Genomic DNA, 21,475 nt, shown 5'->3' with positions numbered 1-21,475 from the left:
GCCTGTAAGAACTTAAAACAGCACTTGATCAGTCTGAGAGGGTCTTGATGAGTTTACAGTTGGAGCCGAAGCAGGAAAAGTCTGTCCAGTAGTGGTGAACTAATTAGATTCAGATCCCAGGAAGGACCTAGTACTGTGGAGCCGTAAGTGGCAGCTAGAGAACGCTGGCCGAGAAAGCAGGGAAGGAGGAGGCTGAAGTTGCTGCCTGAACATTAACTCCCAACTATTCCGGAGACATTTGAAGAATCTGATCTAAGCGATGACGAAGGCGGAAGACCTGCTTTGAGGAGGTCAAAGAGATCTCCTGAATGGACATATCTTGCTACAAATGACCGGAAGACAGAATTCTGGGAGTTCTGTGATAACAGTGGAGATCCAGCTGAAACTTCCAGAACTTGATCTGCTGTTTCATCTTACATTTGAACTTCCTTTGTTGACAAGATTAAATGTCTTGAGGCATCTTATCCTGGATGTGGCTGAATTTCCCTTTCTGGATTTAAAGTAATTCCCTATGCTAGTTGAGGAACTAAAACATTTTGTACTGTAACTAGTTATTACTGAACTTGGACATTTACATTTTAAGAGACATTGAATGAACTTTGTCAGTCATTTAAGAAGATTACTTATGCCAGTGTTGAAGAAGAAACATAGGGTTGCCTTTAGAAAAACATGGAAGCCTCAAAAACATTGTATATAAAGATGCTGCGTAGCCTATAGACTTGGTTTTGCTTCTTGCACAGGTGAAGACTGACAGAGAAGACTCTGCTGTTGCTATACTCCACTAGCATTGGGCTGGAAACACCAATTCGCCGGCGGAGTTCACAAAGTTTTGTCACTCCACTCTTAAGCAGAGCATGGAGTTCGCCAAAAACTCAGCACACTGCCGCAAGTTTTACCGGTGCCCATCCCAAGAAGTTGAGGCATTTAACATTTCTGAATCGTTTATATTGTTGGTATCTTATTCTAACATGTGCTGATGGAGATATGTCAAATATGCACTTGTGCTTTCAAATAAAGTGAATTTTAACACTTGCATGTATGGCCACCAGCCAGTAATTAGATAACCACTGCCCAAATGAGCTGAAACATTTCCGCCACTTCCATGTAACACCTGAACTGTGAGGGCTTGGCAGCTTGTAATCCTCACCCTACGTGAAAGACAGAGAGGTCAGGGGTCCAAATGTGGAAGGTATTCTAGCTCTGTTCTCTCTACCCCACTGATTCCCCATCCTCTTACTCTGCACATCCTTCCCCCAGTAGCACCTGAACTGGCCATTCTAGGGAGTCACGTTTGGCAACAAGCTGCCTTTCTTATCGACTGGCAGAAGATATGTTCACTTAAAGCACTAGCAATCACTTCCTTTTTGTCTGCTTTCGTCATTCTGTTTCGCCAGAAGATTCAATAAGTTGAAGTTACAAGACGGGGTACAGAAGAAGGGAGGACTGTGATGATAACAACCCCATGGTAAACTAGAGTTTCATCATTGCTCAAGTTTTTTGTCGACTGCGAGAGCTAACTACGTTGAAAGTTAAAACAAAAGGAGCCGAGCACTCCTGGTGCTGAGGCTTAGGCGCATGGTTCTTTAAGGCACTAGCGGGCTTAGGAAGGAGCCCGACCCTTAGCAGAGTAAAACTGAAAACCTTCCCCCACTATTTCTCTAGTCATGGGTCAATGTATCCTGGACCTGAGTGGACACTGTCGTGTATGGATGTACTGGATGTCAAATTTGCTGCTGGTCATGAACTTGATCTTACAAGAGTTACTGGGTTCATTAACAGATAAGGCAAATATATATATATATTCTTTTTGCAGATATCCCGCCGGATAAACCTGTCTGTTATGAAAGTAGTGATTGCAGAGAAGGCATTGGGAAAGGAGCACCAGGAACTTGAGCAACGTTTGAGGCAGTGCTTTTCCTAAATCGATTACGGTGGTGGCCCCATTGATCTCTAGAAATGTCGCTTTCTGCTCAATTTGGTGTGCCACAAAGCACTGTGAAATAGCTGCAAGGTGTTATGTGTGGTGCTATAAAACATGAATATTAGAAGAATGTACTTCCAGCTGATCGGAGCAGGCAGGACCAGCAAACCAGTGAGTGCCCCGCCACCAACATCGCCTGACGGGGGGAAGGCTTTCTGTTGCTGTTGTGCTTGGTGTTTGCAAGCAGATAAAATACCAGGTCTGGACTGACTCTTTGGGTAACCTCCCTCCCTATAGTTATAATGTGAATGAATGCTGCCTCAGCTGGGGATTCCACTGAAAATTGACAAGGCAGGTTGAGCGCCTCATGAAGGCCCCCACCCCCGTCCCCTGCCTCTGGTTTTGCAGTAATCCTGTTTTTTTTGTTTCATGGGTTGTTTTTTCTTGCATTGTGCCATGCTTCGGGTTGTTAAACCTCAATGTACGATAATTTGTCCATGCCTGGATTTGAAGATTCGGAGGTGGTAAGCAATTTCTGAGATTATATTTTCTATAGATCTTTTGTGATTGGGAGCATTGTTTAATGTAGCTGCCTCATGCCTGCTCTAATCAGCCAATAGCATAATATCTTATCCGAAATAAAATGTAATATGGGTCTTGCAAGTAAGATTGTTGTGTGCATCTCCCCCATGTACAGAATACATGCTGCATGTCCATTCTTGTGCGGTACACACTCATTGAGCTAGTAGTTTATAGCTGATAGCTGACCTGCATTTAATATTAATCAAAGCCACAGTGCCCGCATTGACAATGACATTTTTGTTACTCTACACAGGATGTATTACACCAAAACTGATGCATGCATAATGCTGTGTGCTACAATTAGGGGCGAGCGGAACTCTGTGGAATTCCACTGAGTTTTTAGGCAACTCTGCGGAATTCCGTGAAGTTAAACTCAGCAAGCTCTGCCCTCCCCTATTCTCCACCCACTGGTCTGACTTTAGTGGAGTTATAGAAACTAACCTTTATTATCATAGATGTAGGTACATAATAGGAGTCACTTTATTCGTTGCAGTAGCAGTATTAATCACTTTGCTTGTAGGATTATATTCTGCTACATCTAGTGCAGTAGATGAGAAGGCTGAGTTTAAACCTAAATCATCACATGTAGCTGATAGAAACATCTACTTATTAGAAGATCAGAATTTATGTGCAAATGTATCTAAAGGAGTTTATACCTTTAATGCTTATACTAGATCACTCTCCAAGTATGTTGACAATATGGATGAAAGGGACTGCTATGTCTTTATGCAGTTGCCGCATCAGTGGTAGAAGGCATAACTTAACACCATATACCTTTACCGTATGGTGTTTCTTGTAGTCCTTTCTATAGACAGGGCGATTTTCAATATTACTATTCGAACTATGATTTCGCTTTTTCAGAAGTTCCTATGTTCAAACATCTGAATAAACATCTCAAATAAGTGACACAGTACTGAAGATACTTTGTCCCTACCGAAACATTAGACACTGCATACGCCCATAGACATAACTTAACTTGCTTGTTAACTGACATTGAGAAGAAATTCTTAGATCTAGTAGAAGTTAGGTATTGAACAGTACTAGCCAATGTCACTGGATTAATAAAAAGAACTACATTGTCACAAGAAGAAATGGATCATCAGACAGCGGGGAGTACAGGAATGTTGACCTTAAATTGGCAGCGCACAATGATAATCATATCTAGATGGAGAGGATCCTGTGATACCTGGAGTTTAATTTATTTGTTGATTATATACTTATTTTAAATTGCCCAAGAAATGGTATGGCATGTGTTATTAGGAGTAGTCTTTCCCAAAATATATCATGTGGAGAGTTTCAATCATCCTGTGTAGGAACAGAAGAATAGACCCAAGCGAGGAGCTAGTGCTGGAGAAATTGTGGGAGATATTTTTGGGGCTATAATACCAAATGTAGGATTGATATTGAATGACATTAAGATTAGACAATTGTCCACAGTAGTTGACAAGCTGTCCACTAATACTGCAGGAACTTTGTTGCTTGTAGATACAGAAATGGTTGCTATTAGGACCATGGTTTTACAGAATAGACTTGCATCAGAAATCCTTATCACCAAGGAGGGCAGAGTCTGCCGAATGTGGAACGTTCAGCAGTGTTGTACTTACATTCCTGATAACAGCGAGGACTTTCAGAATTATATTAAGAGTATTACTGACTTGCAGAGACATTTTGAGTGGTTTGAAAGCGATAGGTGCATGGGAAGCCATTGGTAATGGTTTCAGTGCAGGAGGTAAATGGTGTGGAAACTTGGGAAGGTTCTATATTAAAACCTCTTGTGATTATTGCCCTTTGTGCAATAATTGTAGTTGTGCTCTTTATAGTATACTGAAGAGGGAAGGCAAAGAATGGGGGGGAATAAAGAGAGGGGATGTGTAATGAGAAGAGAAACAAAGTAATTGCTATGATATGAAATGACTAGAAAAACTTAGGCGAAAGGCAATTAAAACCACAAAGTTGTAATAGTTTCAACTGATAAGATCTAGAGATTAATGGTGATGGCTTGATTCACCATCAGAGGAGGGATTGGATTGGAGCAGCTTAATTTGGGCTCCACCTTTACACGTTACAAACGTATAATGATGATGTGCAGTTAGCACTCTGTATACTCAGTGTAATCTATTATTATTAATAAAGAATGGAGTTTCAAATGTATTTCTGAGATGTTCCATGACAGAACAATAGAAACATAAACTGTGTGCATACTAATGTTTAAGATTTCTCATGAAATTGTAGTTCTCACCCATAGCTACACAAATCTTTCAAGACGTAACACTCAGTCAAGAATTTATTACACAAGTTTTGATTTGTGACCATATGTGCACATACATCCAACTGTCACGTCCATATTAACTGTGTTGCTAAATTGGCATGACCAAATGCCTTAAGCTCTTCGATTTCAATGTTTAACCTTCATCATGAAAGTTGCTTGCTTGCATGTTCTCTCCTCTGCAGGTGCAGACCCAAGGCTTCATTAGCTAGTGAAAAGGCAATGTGAAGTGTAGCGATAGTAAGGTACAGGAGGAAACTCTTGGCAAGAAGAAGGCGCGTTAACGAAGTTGGAGACAGGTTTTCATGGTGGAGAAGGAGACCCTCAAGGTCTATCAAATGTTCCAATTTGAAGGTGTGAGAGGAAAGGAGAAAGTTGCCAATTGATACAGTGGTAGCTGGAAATGAACTGGAAATGTTGACTTGGGTTACTTGAATGTTGTGTGTAATAATTGGTGTTGCACTGTTAGTTAGAGAGCAAAGACTTTAGAACTTCATGCGGGTCAGACCTCTTTGCGATATCTTTCATTGGGTGGCTTTATGCTATACACATAATAGATTTGGAACACTTGTACTGAAGTCTCCATTATGCTGACCCCTTTTCTTGTTTAGTTTTGAATAATCAGGGTTCCCCCGGAGTCTAGTGTAGAGTAGGGTAAGCTAGATTTCTTTAGATTTACCAATGACTAAGCAGGAGGATTGAATTCTGCAAATTACTCTTCATATTATTTTTCTCATCTTTTGCATCACAACGATTGGGGGCCTTATTTATGAGAAGTGTTGTATCGCTGCCTCAGTGCACTCTCCTTGCGACACCATCGATGCATCCTATTTACCGTATGACACATCATGTTGCAAGGATGACAGATACGTCAGTATTACTGACGTACCTGTCGGCGCAGAACTGATGCATTGCTGGAGTTGTGTTGGAAGTGTGATGCAACTCCAGCAATGCAGGAGGGAGGGATATGATTATAGCACTGCGTCACCCTTATGCCTGCTATGAGGCAGGTGTAAAGATTTGACGCAGTGGCGTCCTAGAAGTGGCGCACTGAAATCTTATAGATTTCAATGTGCCACTTCTACAAGGCTTTGATGCGGGGAAATGCCCACCCTGCATATATTATATCTGATGCAGGTATAATGTAGTGCAGGGCTTTACCAAGTGACGCATCTGCCTAGATGCGTCACTTCGTAAATATAGAGCAACGTGGCACATTATTTACACCACCGCAGCATCACAAAAAAGTGACAGAACGGCGGCATAAATGTGACGCACGGGCTCATAAATAAGCCCCTTGGTTTCTTGTATGCTTCCAGTTGTTTAGACTGAATTTCATTAGGCGCTTCAGATTTATTCTGGTGATTCTGCACTTTTACAATATGCTTCTGAGACTCATTTATATCTGCTTGTTTCTGAGTTTCTAATAAACCTACTTAACTTCACTGAGTAGTCCTGGCCTTATTGTGTGACTAAACTAGTGAGATACTACAAAGATCCATTGACCAAAGATGAAGATATTGTTGAAGGGCTAAGAGCTTTCTCACTTAAATAAGGTAGATGGGATCTCTGTTGTACTTGTAAGCCAAACTCTGAGGCCCAAAGTTGACATTCTGTAATTGGCAGCAACGCAAAATATGCTGCAGTCCTCAGGTCCACTAGTGTGCTCGCTCCAGTGCAAAAAAAGCACGTTCACATGGTGGATGCTGTCCTACAGTGGGAGCTTGCACTTTGCGAATGGATACCGTCCTCTTAGGAGTTGGTATCTTAATTTCAAGAAGTTGCTAAGCCTACCTTGTGTCTGAAAGGCATTTCTGACTTTCCAAGTACTGTTTTGACTGTGTTTCACGGTAGCAAAGCCTGTGATTTTCGAAATCGCCCGCTTTGCAACGGTAAAAAAAATAAAGATAATCTATAACTATACATTTGATCCTTTCTACTTAACTATTATTACTTTCTTCAACCTAGCCATTCAAAAATGAGGTCAATTCCTCGCAATGGACGCCATTGTCCCTGAGGAGTACTCTCTTCATTTGTTTCTTTCTCTCCAGGTGCTACTTGCCTATGCCCTTCTTGTCACAAGATATACCGCACATATAATTCTAATATGGTTAATATGCATATATTTTGACTGCCCTGTTTCCTTACTATTGCAGTACTTGACGTTTCCAGATTACTCAGCTGGCGTGGTCTTATCTGTCCTATATGCGCTTGGCGTAACGTTTATGCCCTGAAGAAGTCTTTGGTTGACACCATTATAAGACGAAACACGTGTTGGCTAGAAGTCTGTTGAATTTTGTCAAGAGAAAATAAAGAAGATAAGAAGCTTGTTACAAAATTTGATGTGGATCTCTTTTTCATAAGAATTTGGATAACCTTTGCTCAGGACATTGATCCATTGTGTCCATTCTACCAGTATGTCTTGCTGGCGCTTTACTTGGACCGGCTGTTTTTAGAGTTATGCTTCTGCAAGCACAGAGCCCGAGCAGACGCTGAAAATATGAGTGTTAAAGTGACAAGATTGCTGCTGTTTGTAGTGTTCTTTTACCAGAAAAAATGAATCAGGAAGACAATACTGCAGCAATTGCAAGAGGCTTAGAGGCACTGCAGAACTGCTACATCTACCATTGTCCCTCCGAGAGTGCAAATGGCATTATTAATCAGGCCAAGGGTGTAAGGACCCATGTGATGCTGCACATACAGGCGGTCTAGGCAGGAACATCTCAAAATTGTCGTTCTTCAGGCAACTGCGAAGTGAAGGCCAAGCAGCTGTACCACCAAACGTGGCCCTTCACCTGGTGCTGAGGGAACTCCACAAATGACCGCTGATGTGCCACTGCTATGGCAAATATGCAGACGCACCTATCACCAGAGTACTGGGTAGCACGAAGAGGACTTTCTCATCTCTTGATAAAACAAGAGGCTTTAGGCAGTGCACACTTAAGCATTGAGCACTTAAGCATGCTAAACCTGAATCCATGTGAGAGTAAAGGGGGACTCAGAAACTGAGAAGAGAGCCTGGAGAAAAGGGGGGCAGAGAAGGAATGGCCTGGGTGCAGCACCTGTCAAACACAGCACTAACCTATACTGACCTGGTTTTGATTATTGCAGTGTTTAGTATTGAATTCAACTGTTGAATAAAGTACTTGCTTTGTTGTAAAGAGAAGCACTGGGCTGGACATTCACTTTATTAGGTCTTTTGATTGATTGTTCAGCTCTTAGCTCAAGCACCCCTCATGCTTTCCCCCTGAGAAGTGCAGAAGGCGATAAACTTGGTCCAATTTCCAGAGCCATATTAAGATTGGCCCAGGAAATCTGAGGCAAATTACCTCAACAACAACAGTTGAGTACCAGTAGCCCACGCTGCCCCTTGGCCCCCAAAAACGGGGCTTGACAGTAACAATGTGATGACAGTGTTTGCAATTGAAGATCTCACAGACTATGGAAGGGCAAACTCCCCAGAAATTCACTTCCAGAGCCAAGGGCGTAATTACTATTCTGTGGTATCTGGTTATATACTTTGCGTTATAATTCTTGTCTTCTGTTTCTATTATTAGATAATGTATTTGACTCAAGCTGTTGTCATTGGTCAATGACTTATTCCTTTTTAGAATGTTAAGATGCTTTGATTCAAATATATTGTCAGTTAGAGGGATCTCCGGGGCCCTTATGTATTTTGGAAGCTGCTCTCTTATTTCCTTCCAATAAATCCTCAAATTATCTTCTACAACACTACAATTTTGGCAACAATCTGAGTAAACTCAGTGTGGCTTCCAGGACTCTAAGGTACTGTGTCTTTTCATATATTGTTGGGGGACCAGGGATCCATGCTCCATGTATATGGATGGAAACCACAACCACCAGAGCCATTTAAATATCGAATCGACTTCTATGCATTAATATCTTTATTTTCCTTGCTGTTATCAAATTGTCCCAAGTGCACAACGGCATGCACGCGGCAGCTCGAGGGCATCTCAGTAATTTTATTGCGCACTCAGCGCGTGCTGCATCATTTCTGTGGGGAGGATCTCCCGGGCGCGTATGTATGTTGGAACCTGCTCTCTTAGTTCCTTATAATAAGTCCTCAAATTATGTTCTGAAGTGGAATATTCTTCAACACTGCATATTCCCATCCTTAAACCAGGGATGTGAAATTTGCCACTGAGTGGCATGTGAATAGGCATGCAATTTGAGATGCAGCCTATCTATTAATAGGTGGCACCACAAACTGTATTTCGCAGGAGTTCCAAAAATTAGCTGCCTAATGAATATTAATTAGGGAGGTCATAATTTGCGGCTTGCTGTGCGGCTGTAAATGAAGCGATGCATGCCTGCAAGGGGCAGCTGACCTGCGTTCCTGCCTCTCCATTACCAAATGTGAAACATTTTATTTTAAAAACATCCATGGCCATAAAAGGACTGATGCTGCTTTTACATTTTCCCACTTTAAAAGATCTCTTAAAAACTCCTTACGATTTGCGATTCAGAGCATGGCACAAAAAGCTTATTTACAGGTCTGAATAACTTTCCCAACTAGTAAAAGGTCGTTTGTAAATAGTAAAAAGGTATTTTGCAGTCACATACCTTTTGTAAACTGCAGACTTTGAGACCACACAATACCTCTGAACATCAGGTCCCATATTACCCAACAACTGGCCTTTCCAGATACTCAAATCTATTTTGTTAACTTACTAGTATTTTAGTATGAACGTTTGGATCTCAGCAATGTTGTGTGTACTCAACTGGGCTACTTAGTCTATTTTACACTGTGCTGTCTGGCTCTGACAGTCACTGCAGATCAAGAAGGACTTGGTTTGAGTTTCCAAGGAGGGCTGTAGGCACACTGCCATTCATTCCACTCTCCTCTCCCTCTGGAGGATGAAGGGAGGGGAAATAGAAGATGTACACTCTCTACATACCTATAAAATCTCTGTTTTTAGTGACAGTCAGTGCAATGTAACAAACTAACAAATCTCTTAGGCTCGGGTGACCGTGGGTCACATGATGACATCAGTCTAGAGTAAAAAGTAAAAAAGGACTAATCCCTGTCAGTAAAAATGTGGTCTTGTCATTGGGTGGTAGACTACTGAAATCTAGGCCAATGACCTTTTTAGTAGCATCGGGGACCGTGGGATGAAAATTAGCACAATAAAGAAGCCTTTGGTTATGGTCTTCTCTGCATAATTAATTCTGTAGGCAAACTTTAAAGGCAAAGCTTTCTGCAGAAATGGCAAGATGGGAGAACAGAGTGGTGGTCCAATGAGCAGCCGACTTCTCGAGAGATCGTGAACTGCACTGCCCGAGGTCCTGAAATAAGTGAATAATAATTAGACGGGTCCACTAATGCTACAGTAGCACCTATACACCAAGGTGCGAGTGACAAAAGTCAGTGTGGCATTTGAGGACTCAGAGAGGAAACCTCCTCTGAACCCAGGAGGACAGCATCAGAATGGCACCCTCAGAGTCAGAACTAAACTGCAGCCTCCAACACTTGCTGCAACCCCTCTGATTTGCTGAGCGGGGAACAAAAGATGAAATCAAAATGGCCCTCCCATCCTATTTACTGGATTTTACCAGAAATAGCCACAGTAAATGTCAACCTCTATGCCCACTCTGGTTTCTATGATGGTTCCTGCAAGATCCTAGATGACTCCTCTGCCTCAACAGACAGTGAGTCAGTCAAGAATGGAAGCCTGGAACGGGAGTGTCAGGATGGCTTGCCAGGTTCAAATCTGTCAGTGGGAGGCAGGACAGGGTCTCTCCCGCTTGGAAACATGGTATTTGAGAGTTGCGGTGACTGGTAAGCGCGGTGGGGCAGAGTGTGGGGTGGATGGTAGGGTCGACAGGCGACGAGCAGAGAGAATTAAATAAAAAAAAGAAAAACACTTCCCTTGCGCTCACCGCATTGCCGAGCTGGTGATGTGGCCAGCACATGGTAAGTGGTTTTCTTTTTTTGGTTTTATTTCATTTTCCCTCGTCCTCGTCTGTTGAATTCCTCCCCACCCCGCCACCCCGCTTACCTGCACCGTTCGCTCCCGAGACTTAGGTGCAGAGGTCTTGTGTGGCTGATACAGTGCAACACTAAAATGGTTAGTAAAAAAAAAAAAATGCACCACATGAATGCAGTCCGTGCACAGTGTGCTGCAGCAACTCAACCAATTAAGTTCCGGTCCTGTAAAATTATTTTAAAAAGTGCTGGTGATCGATATTGGTAATGAGCACAAAATGATATACAGTAGAAACAGGGTCAAATAATAAGCATTGGCAAAGCCAAAAGATCGTGCCTTCTGCCCCGTTGCCTTTGTCAATGGTTTTTAGCTATGCTGTACAGCACCTCAAATGGAGTGCAGCAAAACTGAAGATTTTTTTTAAAAGACAATTGCATCATTTTGCAGGCATGTGCATGCCTAAAAAATTCTATTGTAACTGCATATATATAGAGCGTACTACCAATAACGAGGCTTTGAAGTGCTATACATCAGGCAGCAGCCAAATCTAAATTGTGAAAGCTATTTATTGGAAAGCATGTAAGTGGAAGTAACACAAATGGTGGTTGCGGAATCAACACTGGGGCCAGTGGGGCTGAAGCAACACACAGCCAGAAGCAATACGGAGGGGGGAGGTAGGGTGAATCAAGGTGGAGGGAGCAAACAGACAAGATGGAGAGCAACCAGGAAGGCAGGGAAGAAACTCAAACAGACGAGAGGAAGAGCGCTTTTAGAGCTAAAAGGGGATAGACGCACACAGGCAAGAAGGAAATGCAGAGGGGATCATACGAGAACAAACACATCGTGGAAGGGGGTGGGGGGAAGAGCCCTCAGGCGAGAGAAAGAAGCAAGGGACAAGGGAAGAGAAGCACACTAGGAAGACAGCTGGGAAACACATTGTTGAACTCTGACGGGAACGAATTCTAAACTCTTTAGTTTTTTTGAATTTCTTAACAACAACGACTCTAACATAAGATTCACCATGGAACACAGCAAAACGCACATATCATTTCTAGATGTAGAATTGTACATATATAACAGTAAAATTGAAAGTAGACTGTACCGTAAGGCAACAGCTTGCAATTCCCTTTTACATGCTAGTAGTGCACATCCCTTTCACCAAATACGCTCTATCCCATTTGGAGAACTGACTAGAACCAGACGTAATTGCAGTAGGGAGGATGAATTTCAGACTCAGAAAAAAGGAATACTAACCAGATTCAAAAGGAGGGGTTACAGTAAACCTTTATTGAAGAAAGCTGAAGAAAGAATAAATAAAATAACCCAACTTGAAACACTGAGGGACAAACCCAAACAGAAAGATAACGATCATAAAATCAGACTGATTACCGGTTACAACAATTGGTCGGTAGTCTTAAAAAGAAGCCTTAATAGACATTGGCACTTACTAAAGGCAGACAATACTCTCAGGGAGTTCATTACAGACAAACCCAACATAACATACAGGCGGGGGGTCTCACTGAGGAACCTACTGAGTCCAAGCTACCCAAAAACAATCACCACAACCAATTGGTTTAGCCAATATTCATGTGGCTTCTACACATGCGGTCATTGTAGCTCGTGCAAATGGGCTGATGATCGTAAAACTGAATTCTTGGGACCAGGAGAAAGGAAATACAAAATAAACTCCAACATCAATTGCCTAACTAAATTTGTAGTATATATAATACATTGCAAATGTGATAAATACTACATTGGTAGCACAATCAGACCCTTGCGGGACCGCATTGGGGAACACACCAGATCGATTAAACAGGGAGACATGAGATACCCATTAGCTGCGCACATGTCTACTTGCCCTGCTCAAACAGCTAACCGCACATTTAAATTCTATGGAATAGAACATGTGCCAAGTAGCCCCAGAGGAGGGAACAGAGAACTGACACTAAGACAAAGAGAGGCACAATGGATTTTAAAAATGCGTAGTGTGGAACATGGTCTTAACATTGACCATGAACTACACTACTTTCTAGGAAGATGAGACCCCCAGTATCTGAATTCAAGTTACCGCAAACAACAAACTTATTCACTAGTTCTGTATTGCCAAAAATTAACACACAATGGGCTATGGGTTTACTCTACCCACACTGCAACTACAAAATTGTGTGCTTAATAATAAATTCAAATGAAAATGTGATATCAACTACAGATCTATTTATATCCTGATGCGAATACTATAAGAGAAATGTATGTTTTTTCCAATTTGCAACCTTTCTGTTAACTCACAGTTGTTGAACACATTATGTCTATTAACTGTATGGAGACTTAAGGTAAAGATGTCTTACAACTTGTCTTTAATTCACACTGTCTAAGTTTCGTTTCACTATATTATTGTTAAATCCTTGTACTGTTTCTAATAGTTGGAGAGACCTACACAATGGATATTAGCACTAACGCGACGATACAATGAATTAGCTTCAAAATGGCCGCCGTATTTGTTAACTCGCCCTAGTCCTTTTTCTATTCACGGCATGGGATGAGGCACGTAATAGAATTAGTCACGTGATTACGCTTCACGTCTCCAAACCGGAAATATAATCACAAGGTAAGCCACTCGCATGCAAACACACCAAACCGGGAAACCAAAGACGGGCATCACTCCGGCTCTATTTTTCAATCATATAAGGTAAGCGCAGCTCGAGCTCGTTACGATTCTGAGTGTATTAGGATTTTTTACCCAGTGAACAGAGAGGATAGTTGAGGAACTTTTCCATTACTTTGGAATGAGGTTTTCTGTTCCGTTTATGAGTCGTTTCACGCTGAAATAACAGGGCCGTTAAACACAAACTGGAGGTTTACGCTGTTTTGATATGTATACAGGATCAGTTCAGATTAATGACAGATAGAGATTTCGTCATGAGTATACTCCGCATCAAAGTGATTTACATGTGGTTACCCTCGATTTTTATTCCTTACAACTCACACCATTTTTTACAATCGGATAATAAACAGACAAGGGCGCATTCTGATAACAGACCCTTAGCCAGGGACGTTTTCTATTGAATATGAACCTGCACCATTAAAACGCGCGTCATTATATTATAGTTATTTTACTCGCAACACGACAGATGTCATTTTTTGTCATAGCTGAACCTCGGATTTCAATATCACTTTGACTAATCCTGTTCATAGTAAAGGATAGATTCTTTAGACCACGCTTAGCTTTTTGCCCTAATAATATATTACCCTGTACCACAGCGTCAGCATTAATAGTTTATAGTCAGTGTGGTAGGTGAAGTAACTCGCTTAAACTTATTCTTCACAGTACTGAAAAATCTATTGAACCTGACCAAAGAACATTAAGTCTTGAAGAAAGTGATGCCATTACTACAGAAACCATAGGTGGTTTGGAATTATCACCACCTAATAAGTAGGTGTTTTTACTTTAACAAATAATGTCCATGTATTTAATCGGATTTGGTTTCTGAGAGTCCTCTTCACGAGAACTAAATATAGATATGTTCATTCTTTCCAGAAATACTTAACCAAGCCAGGAATAGGTAACTATGACCGGATGACCTTTAATCTCACGTTCACGTTTTTCTTCACCGATATATGGCACAAAAACGATCTTCACATGAGCACAGATAGAGACGCACACCGTATGGTCTTAAATATAGTGAACCGAACTCGCCACTTCACACCACGACTATGCTCACGTGGGTAGCCACTCACAAATAGGATCAACTTTGTTTTTCGGCGTATTTCCCCACTACAGCACGATTTTCAAGCTCTCTCCACTATTATTAGAATCATAGAAACTTTTTGATTACTTTATTTTCTCTTGAATCAAAATGGATTGTTTTCACTCACACTTATTGTTATTGCAATGGACTACATAGCTCACCCGCGTTTAGTCCGTTCTTGAGTTTCACCACCTTGTTGTTTTGACATTACCATTGAGTACATGTTTTCAAGTTATGTACTATATAGGTTCTCAATTTCTTTTGTAACACAGCCTTGAAAAAGTCGCGGGACTACATTCCCTTTTTGCGACGAAACACGTGTTGGCTGGCTGTTGTGTACCGCATTGAAGACACCTAATGAATAAAGAACCACCCATAAGAGGAGACTAACTTATTTCTTCTGCCAACTGATATGTACTGTAAATGTGAAAACACGAAATAATTTTATGTTTGACAAGAGGACGTGTGCTAAGGATTGACTGTACAATTGTTTAGAGCTAAGGCTCTTAATTCTGGGAAGTCAGGCGGTACTTCCCACCTTTTAGCACCGTCATACTACTTAGCAAGTAAATAGATAACGTATGTGAAGGTTCCCTGTGGCGCCGTTACCTAAACCCAAAACCCCAGTGACAGCATTTGAACATTGTTGAACTCGACCCTCTCTGCATGGCCGACCCCAAACTTTTTGTCTTCACCCTCCTGTTTTCTTAACCCGTTTTTGTAGGCTTTGAAGACTGTGCAACTAACGACTCCTAACCAGTGCTGAAGTGCCTCTGCTGTCTCCTGTAAACATGGTGAAATTGGCTTAGATCAAATTGGCACATTTAATTTACTTGTAAGACCCTAGTGAAGTGGTAATACAGGTAGCAAGGGCCTGTAAATTAAATGCTACTAGTGGGCTTGCCATTGCAGCCTGTGTGTTCAGTTTTAAACTGCCATTTTGACCTGGCAAAATAAACCTTCAGCTACGCATAAACCTTCTTTTTTAATACACATAAGTCACACCAGGGTAGGACCTAAATTTCCAATATGCCAGGTTGTCACATACTGCACTTGCACATCACAAAGACTCTGCATCAGTACACTCACAAAGAGTTTCACATTAATCTTCTGTGCCCCTAGACAAGTTGGAGCCAAGGCAGGGAGGCAGGAAATTCCAGACACCTCTGTAGGGGGAGGACTCCAGAAAGTAGGCACCAGGTATAAATATTGGACCCTAAGGCCCAACTCTTCAGTACACATCTGGACTAGTAGAAGACTCGGAAGAAGGACAGCTGTGCTGCTATGCTACACGAAGGACTGCTACTCAGCCGCCATTCTACCCTGCTGCCTAAGTGAGAAGGACTGGGCATGCATCTTGAGCCCAGGACCACTACAATGACTCCAAGGGCTAGTTGGCTGGCCTCCTAATCAGAGCCTCAGGGACAGAAAAGGCTTCAACCACCTCCAACCCTGCCCCCAGACTCTGCTTGCTGTGAGTCCTGGCCTCTTTGTGGTGCCACCCCAGTCCTGGACCCTTAGAAGTGGGCCTCAATGTGCTCTGCCAGCCCAGCTTTGGTACTAGCAGAACCGACAAAGCGCAATGCATCGCTTCACAGCACTGCATCAGAACCATCAGAATCTCCCAGCTCCTCAGAGCCAATGCTGCATGACGCATCCTCGATGCAGGACCTTGCATCGCAGCCCTGCAGCTCCTCAGAACCACCGCTGTGCAACGCACCCTCAACAGAAGACCTTACATCCAGCGCTGAGCAATGCATCCTTGACACAGGATCTTGCAATGCTCCACAAACAGGATTGAAGGTACTATGTTCAGCAGGCCTAGCTTGGTCTCTGTATCCGGCCCGAGCTCCATCGTGGTTGGCCTGAACTTGTGAGTTTGTCCCAGTCTGGCGTGACCAGATAACCACAGTTGGCCCTTAGTGCTCTTTAGCTCTATTTTTATTTAAACATTTAAAATTGCATATCTCTGATTCTACTAACTGGATTTTTGTCTTTATGGTGTCAAATAACTTATTCAATTTTGCACTATTTTTCTAAATTGGTGTGGGATTTTTCTTGTGTAAAGTTTTCACTTTATTACTGTTTTGTGTGCTACATAAATACTTTACACATTGCCTCTAAGTTGAGCCTGACTGCTTTTGTGCCAAACTACCAGAGTGTTGAGCACAGGTTATTTTGGGGTTCGCTTGTGTTTCACCCTGACAAGAATTGTAGTTGCTGATTGAGTAGGATTTCATCCTCCTCAACCACTAACCCAATTTCCTTGTAGAGTGCTTCAACAAAAAGAAAAAAGTAGCACCTGAAGAGTGACCAGTAATACATCCATGCTCCAGGAAAGGGACCAACAGTTAGAGAGCAAGGAAGGTCCACCAAAGTCGATGAATAAAAAGTAAGCAGCTGAGAGTGACAATTTAGCCAACCAATGGTAAGTAATGAGTGGGCTCTATGGTAATCATAATTTAATGGATTAAGCAATGTTTGCAATCTTGTACTTTTCAAAACCTTTCATGATTACAACATTTTAAAGTAGAAGACAGAAACTCTCCCATCAAAACCGAGTTACTTTGTACCAGGCTTCAAACATCTACAATTTGTGAAATGAGCATCCTTCATCATTTAAATGACATTGTTTTATACATAAATGTTAGCTCACCCGGACGTCTGCGTCTCCAGAGGAGTCGAGATTTTGACATTGCAAATTGTATCTTCCCTCATAAGTTGAGAGAACGAGCTGAAAAATAAAATTAAATGTAAGTATAAACCAAAGGTGACAATAGAACGCATTGTCTGCGTCTTATAACATGATAATAATTGCACAACTTGTAGGCTGTGACTGTATACATTTGAAAACCATTTGCCAATGGAAAAGAGTGATCCAAAATTTTCCAGAAAGCTCACATCCAATGTTGCATAGTCACAGACAACAAACTGGGACATGAGAGGTATAAGACAATGAAAGGTACGGAGTTCCTCGGTGGCAAGTTGTCCACCTGGTGTGTACTCAAGATAGTGAGGAGGTGGGGGATACCTCCTGTCGGAACTAGGACCCTCACACACCCAGCAAGCTAGGTTTCATGCTTCATCATATGGGTCTGCTCCTCATCGAGCCGGCACTGCAATGCTCGACGGGCACCCATAAAGGGGCTCTTTTTCAGAGATCTTTAGTTTCTTGCCATATAGGTGCCATGGGTGTGAGGGGCCTAGAGGTGTGTAGATGTGGTGTGTGGATTAAAACAGGTAAGGGAACCCTTTGTGATCGTCGGCTCGACGAGGAGCAGACCCATATGATGAAGAATAACACCTAGCTTGCTGGGTGCGTGAGGGTTCTAGTTCCGACAGGAGGTATTCCCACCTCCTCACTACCTTAAATACACACCAGGTGGCCAACTTGCCACCGAGGAACTCCGTACCTTTCATTGTCTTCTTGCTTAACTCAGGGCAAGTACGTTGGACCTCTATTAAGCCCTAGCTGTCCCCCTCTTTGTTGATTCACATGAGAGGTATATCACTGCTTGCAAAATATTTACCCTCGTATGTAGCACTTCACCTAAAGACTCATCTAAGCAAACAACAGGATAACTGATTCAGGTTGTTCGTAGCGTGCGAGGTTGACTCATTTCCATACCAACACCAATGGTTGTGTAAGGTAATGTTATTTCTGGTGGTTTAAATTAACACTGAATTCACTGTTGTTGCTTTCTCATATCTGTCTTCCAATATAAATACTTCAGTCGTCGCATAAAAGCCTGCTCCCCACCGTCTAGAAGCAAAGTATTTTTTAAGAATTAAAAACCTACCCAACTCTATACTCTGAAAAAGTTGTGAACCAAGTCAGGAAAAAAAGGTTCAGCACATGCAAACCACTGGAAAGTTAGAGAAAGAGCCTTGATGTTTTAGATGGACACAGAGCACAGATATAAGGCAATTTTTCTTTAGGCAAAAATGAGAGAACTGATTCCGTTTTAAAGCCATTTGACACATGAATTTAGCAAAAAGGGTATTCACATAAATAAAAAGCTTAGGGTATAAGTGAACTCTTGCATGGCTGGCAAATCTGCACCAAATGTCTTGAAATAAAATCAGGGATTGAACAACGTTTTTAACTTTAAATCTCTCATTTTACTCAAAGAAAGTAGAGAAGATGAAAGCAGAATATAAAAAAATGTAACTTTATTTGTTTTTCCTCCCTTTGCTAAGCCTTTCTTCAGTCACTATTCACAGTCTCCAACCTCACACTGTACCATCACATCACCCGGCGATCACCACGCACCACATTGAATCACCTTAGGCATAGGATAAAAACAAGCATTTGCAATGCAATAGCATTTACGAGACTTTGAGCTATTGGCACTGTAAATGTCAAATGTTAAAATTTTCGCAAATGCGAGACCTATTGAATTGCAAACATTGTTCGTTTCCAAGCGCCCATGCTGCGCTTGTACTTAATAGAGGCCACGTCTTTTCTTTAGCCAAGCAGCATCTAAAGAAAGTGGCGTGGCCTCTATTAAGTGCAAGCGCAGCAAGGGGCTCTTGGAAACAACCCACAAAAAGTTTTTTTGAAGCAATAGGTGTTGCATTTGCGAGAGTTTATGCTATTGTTATTTACAATGACAATAGCTCAAACTCTCCTAATTGTTAGACCTATGCCATTGCAAACAAGCGGCCGCCATTGCTGCGGCTGCTTGGAAAGTGAAAGTGAGCATGACGCGCTGAATATAAGGAAAATACATCGTGCCTGCAGTAGGGCAAAACCCATTTAAGGAAATAGTGCTTACAGACTAAATAACACAGACGGTGTAACAACCGAAGTAAAAGGGACAGTCCTCATGGGAGGATGAAGACAAGGTGGTACTAAGGAGGGACTAACAAACCGATTGAGAATCAGAATCCAGCATTTACAAAGGACAAAGACACAAGCCAATGAGAAATATGGGCCTAGAGTAGGCGGAGCTTTAAGTGCATACTCTAATAGAGCATGCCTCGCAGAGCAGTGCATGTGCTGCCCAGGCTCGACCTAACAATGGCAACACCCTTCCCACCCTGCACCTTACATGGTGTGACATACTACAGTGCAGGCAGCACTACAGCACCCCACAGATGGGTAATAAGTGCCAAACAAATATTGCAATGAAAAACATTACCTATCTTTACGTTTCCATCTTTTAGAGGGCTAGTAAAAATTGTATTTTAAGTATTTTCTGTACATTTGTCTTTTTAAACAACTAAAGCAGGTCAAACAGTATCACTGGGTAATTGAAATCCCACCCTCTTTTCTAGATTAGCGCTGATGTTTTGATTCACATTAATATTCTGATAAATATCAAGCACCTTAATTAAAATGATTTATATCTTTCCTAAGACAACAATAATCAGGTGCACAATATGGATTAGATCGGATGATGTGTTTTGACATTAGGTATTTAAATTATGTTTTAATTTTATTTTAAATAGGGGTGAATAAACACATCAAGCATCTTCATATGCTGTTAGCTAGTACAGAGTGGTGCAGACTATTAATTTTAAACACCCAGTTTTATGAGTTTGTGCTTGTGTTCGCTTTCCAATACATTATAATGTAATTGTCTCCGTTGTTAACTGAGTTCGATTTTTCAATATGTCTCTGGAGTATTAATGTAAACCTCATCATCTTTTGAGAGGTCAAAACAAGACCATCAGACAACAATCACAACAAGCCAATCAGTTGAAATGTACTTGTAAATGTATATGGATATATATATATATATATATATATATATATATATATATTCACTGAAAAAACTATAGGTTTCACACACGTTATAGTTAGGAATTATCATTTACAAAACCTTGCAAATTCACTTAAAAAACCATAGGTTTCACACATGTTATAGTTAGCTGTACATTTCACTTGTAAACAAGCATTTACAATGCAATAGGTCTCGCATTTGCGCGAGTTTGAGCCATTGGCATTATAAATGACAATGCCTTTTATTTACGTATTGGTTTTGAAACCATACATAAAAGGCATGGTCATTTACAATGCCAATAGTTTAAATGCGCGCAAATGCGAGACTTATTGCATTGCAAATGCTTGTGTTACTTCGGTAGCAAACTGTTTTTATTACAAGTGTAAATTAATCTGACATTAAAAAGTAATGGAAATATTGTCAACATAGTTTGCTTCATGAGTTGTCTCGTACAATTACAATGGTCTCTTTTCCATATTACAAAAGCATTATAAATCATTTAAAATGGTGCGCCCTGTTTTTCACAACAGTGCAAATTTCCAGTGATATTTATAAGATTACCCAAGTCGGCTGCAACTCTTAGACCAGTTTTGTTTCAGATGTCTGTCATTTTTAAAGCAAAGTCTCTCTGATAAAAACGAAGCCCAACTGTGCCCTCCTTACCTGACAGAGCTTGTCCGAAAAAGAAGCCATGCCGCTGAAACATTATTGGGGGGGGGGAATGAAAATGAAACCACATGTTACATCCAGGAGGCCCATAAATGCTTTTGGCTGCTATTATAAAAGGTTATTTTACTTTTTAGAAGTTCCCCCAGAGCTCCACATATCCTGAGGAGAAGCGGTGAAGGCAGGAAACACAGAACTGAAGCATAGACAATGTGAGGAGGGGGATTTAATAACCGGCGGGGGAAAGGCAAAGGAGAGCTGCTGAACTTTATAAACTTGAAGTCTGCCACACCCGCCCATTCCCCTCTGCTTTTAGTAAATGCAGAGGACAGCACTCTGAAATAAGACGGCCTGGTACATGAAGCTCTTGTCACCAAATGCCGCAACACACAATTTATGCCATTGTAGTTGTGTAACGAAACTGGTGCTTCTGTAAGGTGCTCGAATACGTTCGGGTCGAGTGCACGGTATATAAACCAGACCTATTGCATTAAAAATTCACGCACCTAGAACCAACGACTGAAGTTAAGCGATGGAACCAAAACCTCATTTCTCGGTTACGAGAAAAATTTGAAATGTAAGGGTTAGTTATTCTTTTACCTGGAGCACCAACAGCA

General features: G+C 41.5%; 1 protein-coding gene across 1 annotated transcript in view; it reads right to left on the bottom strand.

Moving 5' to 3' along the window:
- ELOVL2 (ELOVL fatty acid elongase 2) overlaps positions 1-21,475 on the bottom strand; it is a 422,911-nt gene that overhangs the window by 99,420 nt on the left and 302,016 nt on the right. Inside the window, exon 4 of the mRNA XM_085606971.1 lies at positions 17,120-17,197. Within this exon, the coding sequence (XP_085463097.1) occupies positions 17,120-17,197 (78 nt within the window). The remainder of the gene's footprint in view (positions 1-17,119; positions 17,198-21,475) is intronic.

Source organism: Triturus cristatus, chromosome 5_2, assembly GCF_964204655.1.
Source record: "Triturus cristatus chromosome 5_2, aTriCri1.1, whole genome shotgun sequence".
In the NCBI taxonomy this organism is placed as follows: domain Eukaryota; kingdom Metazoa; phylum Chordata; class Amphibia; order Caudata; family Salamandridae; genus Triturus; species Triturus cristatus.
Note: the sequence above shows the minus strand (reverse complement) of the source record. Positions and strands in the feature narration are given on the sequence as shown.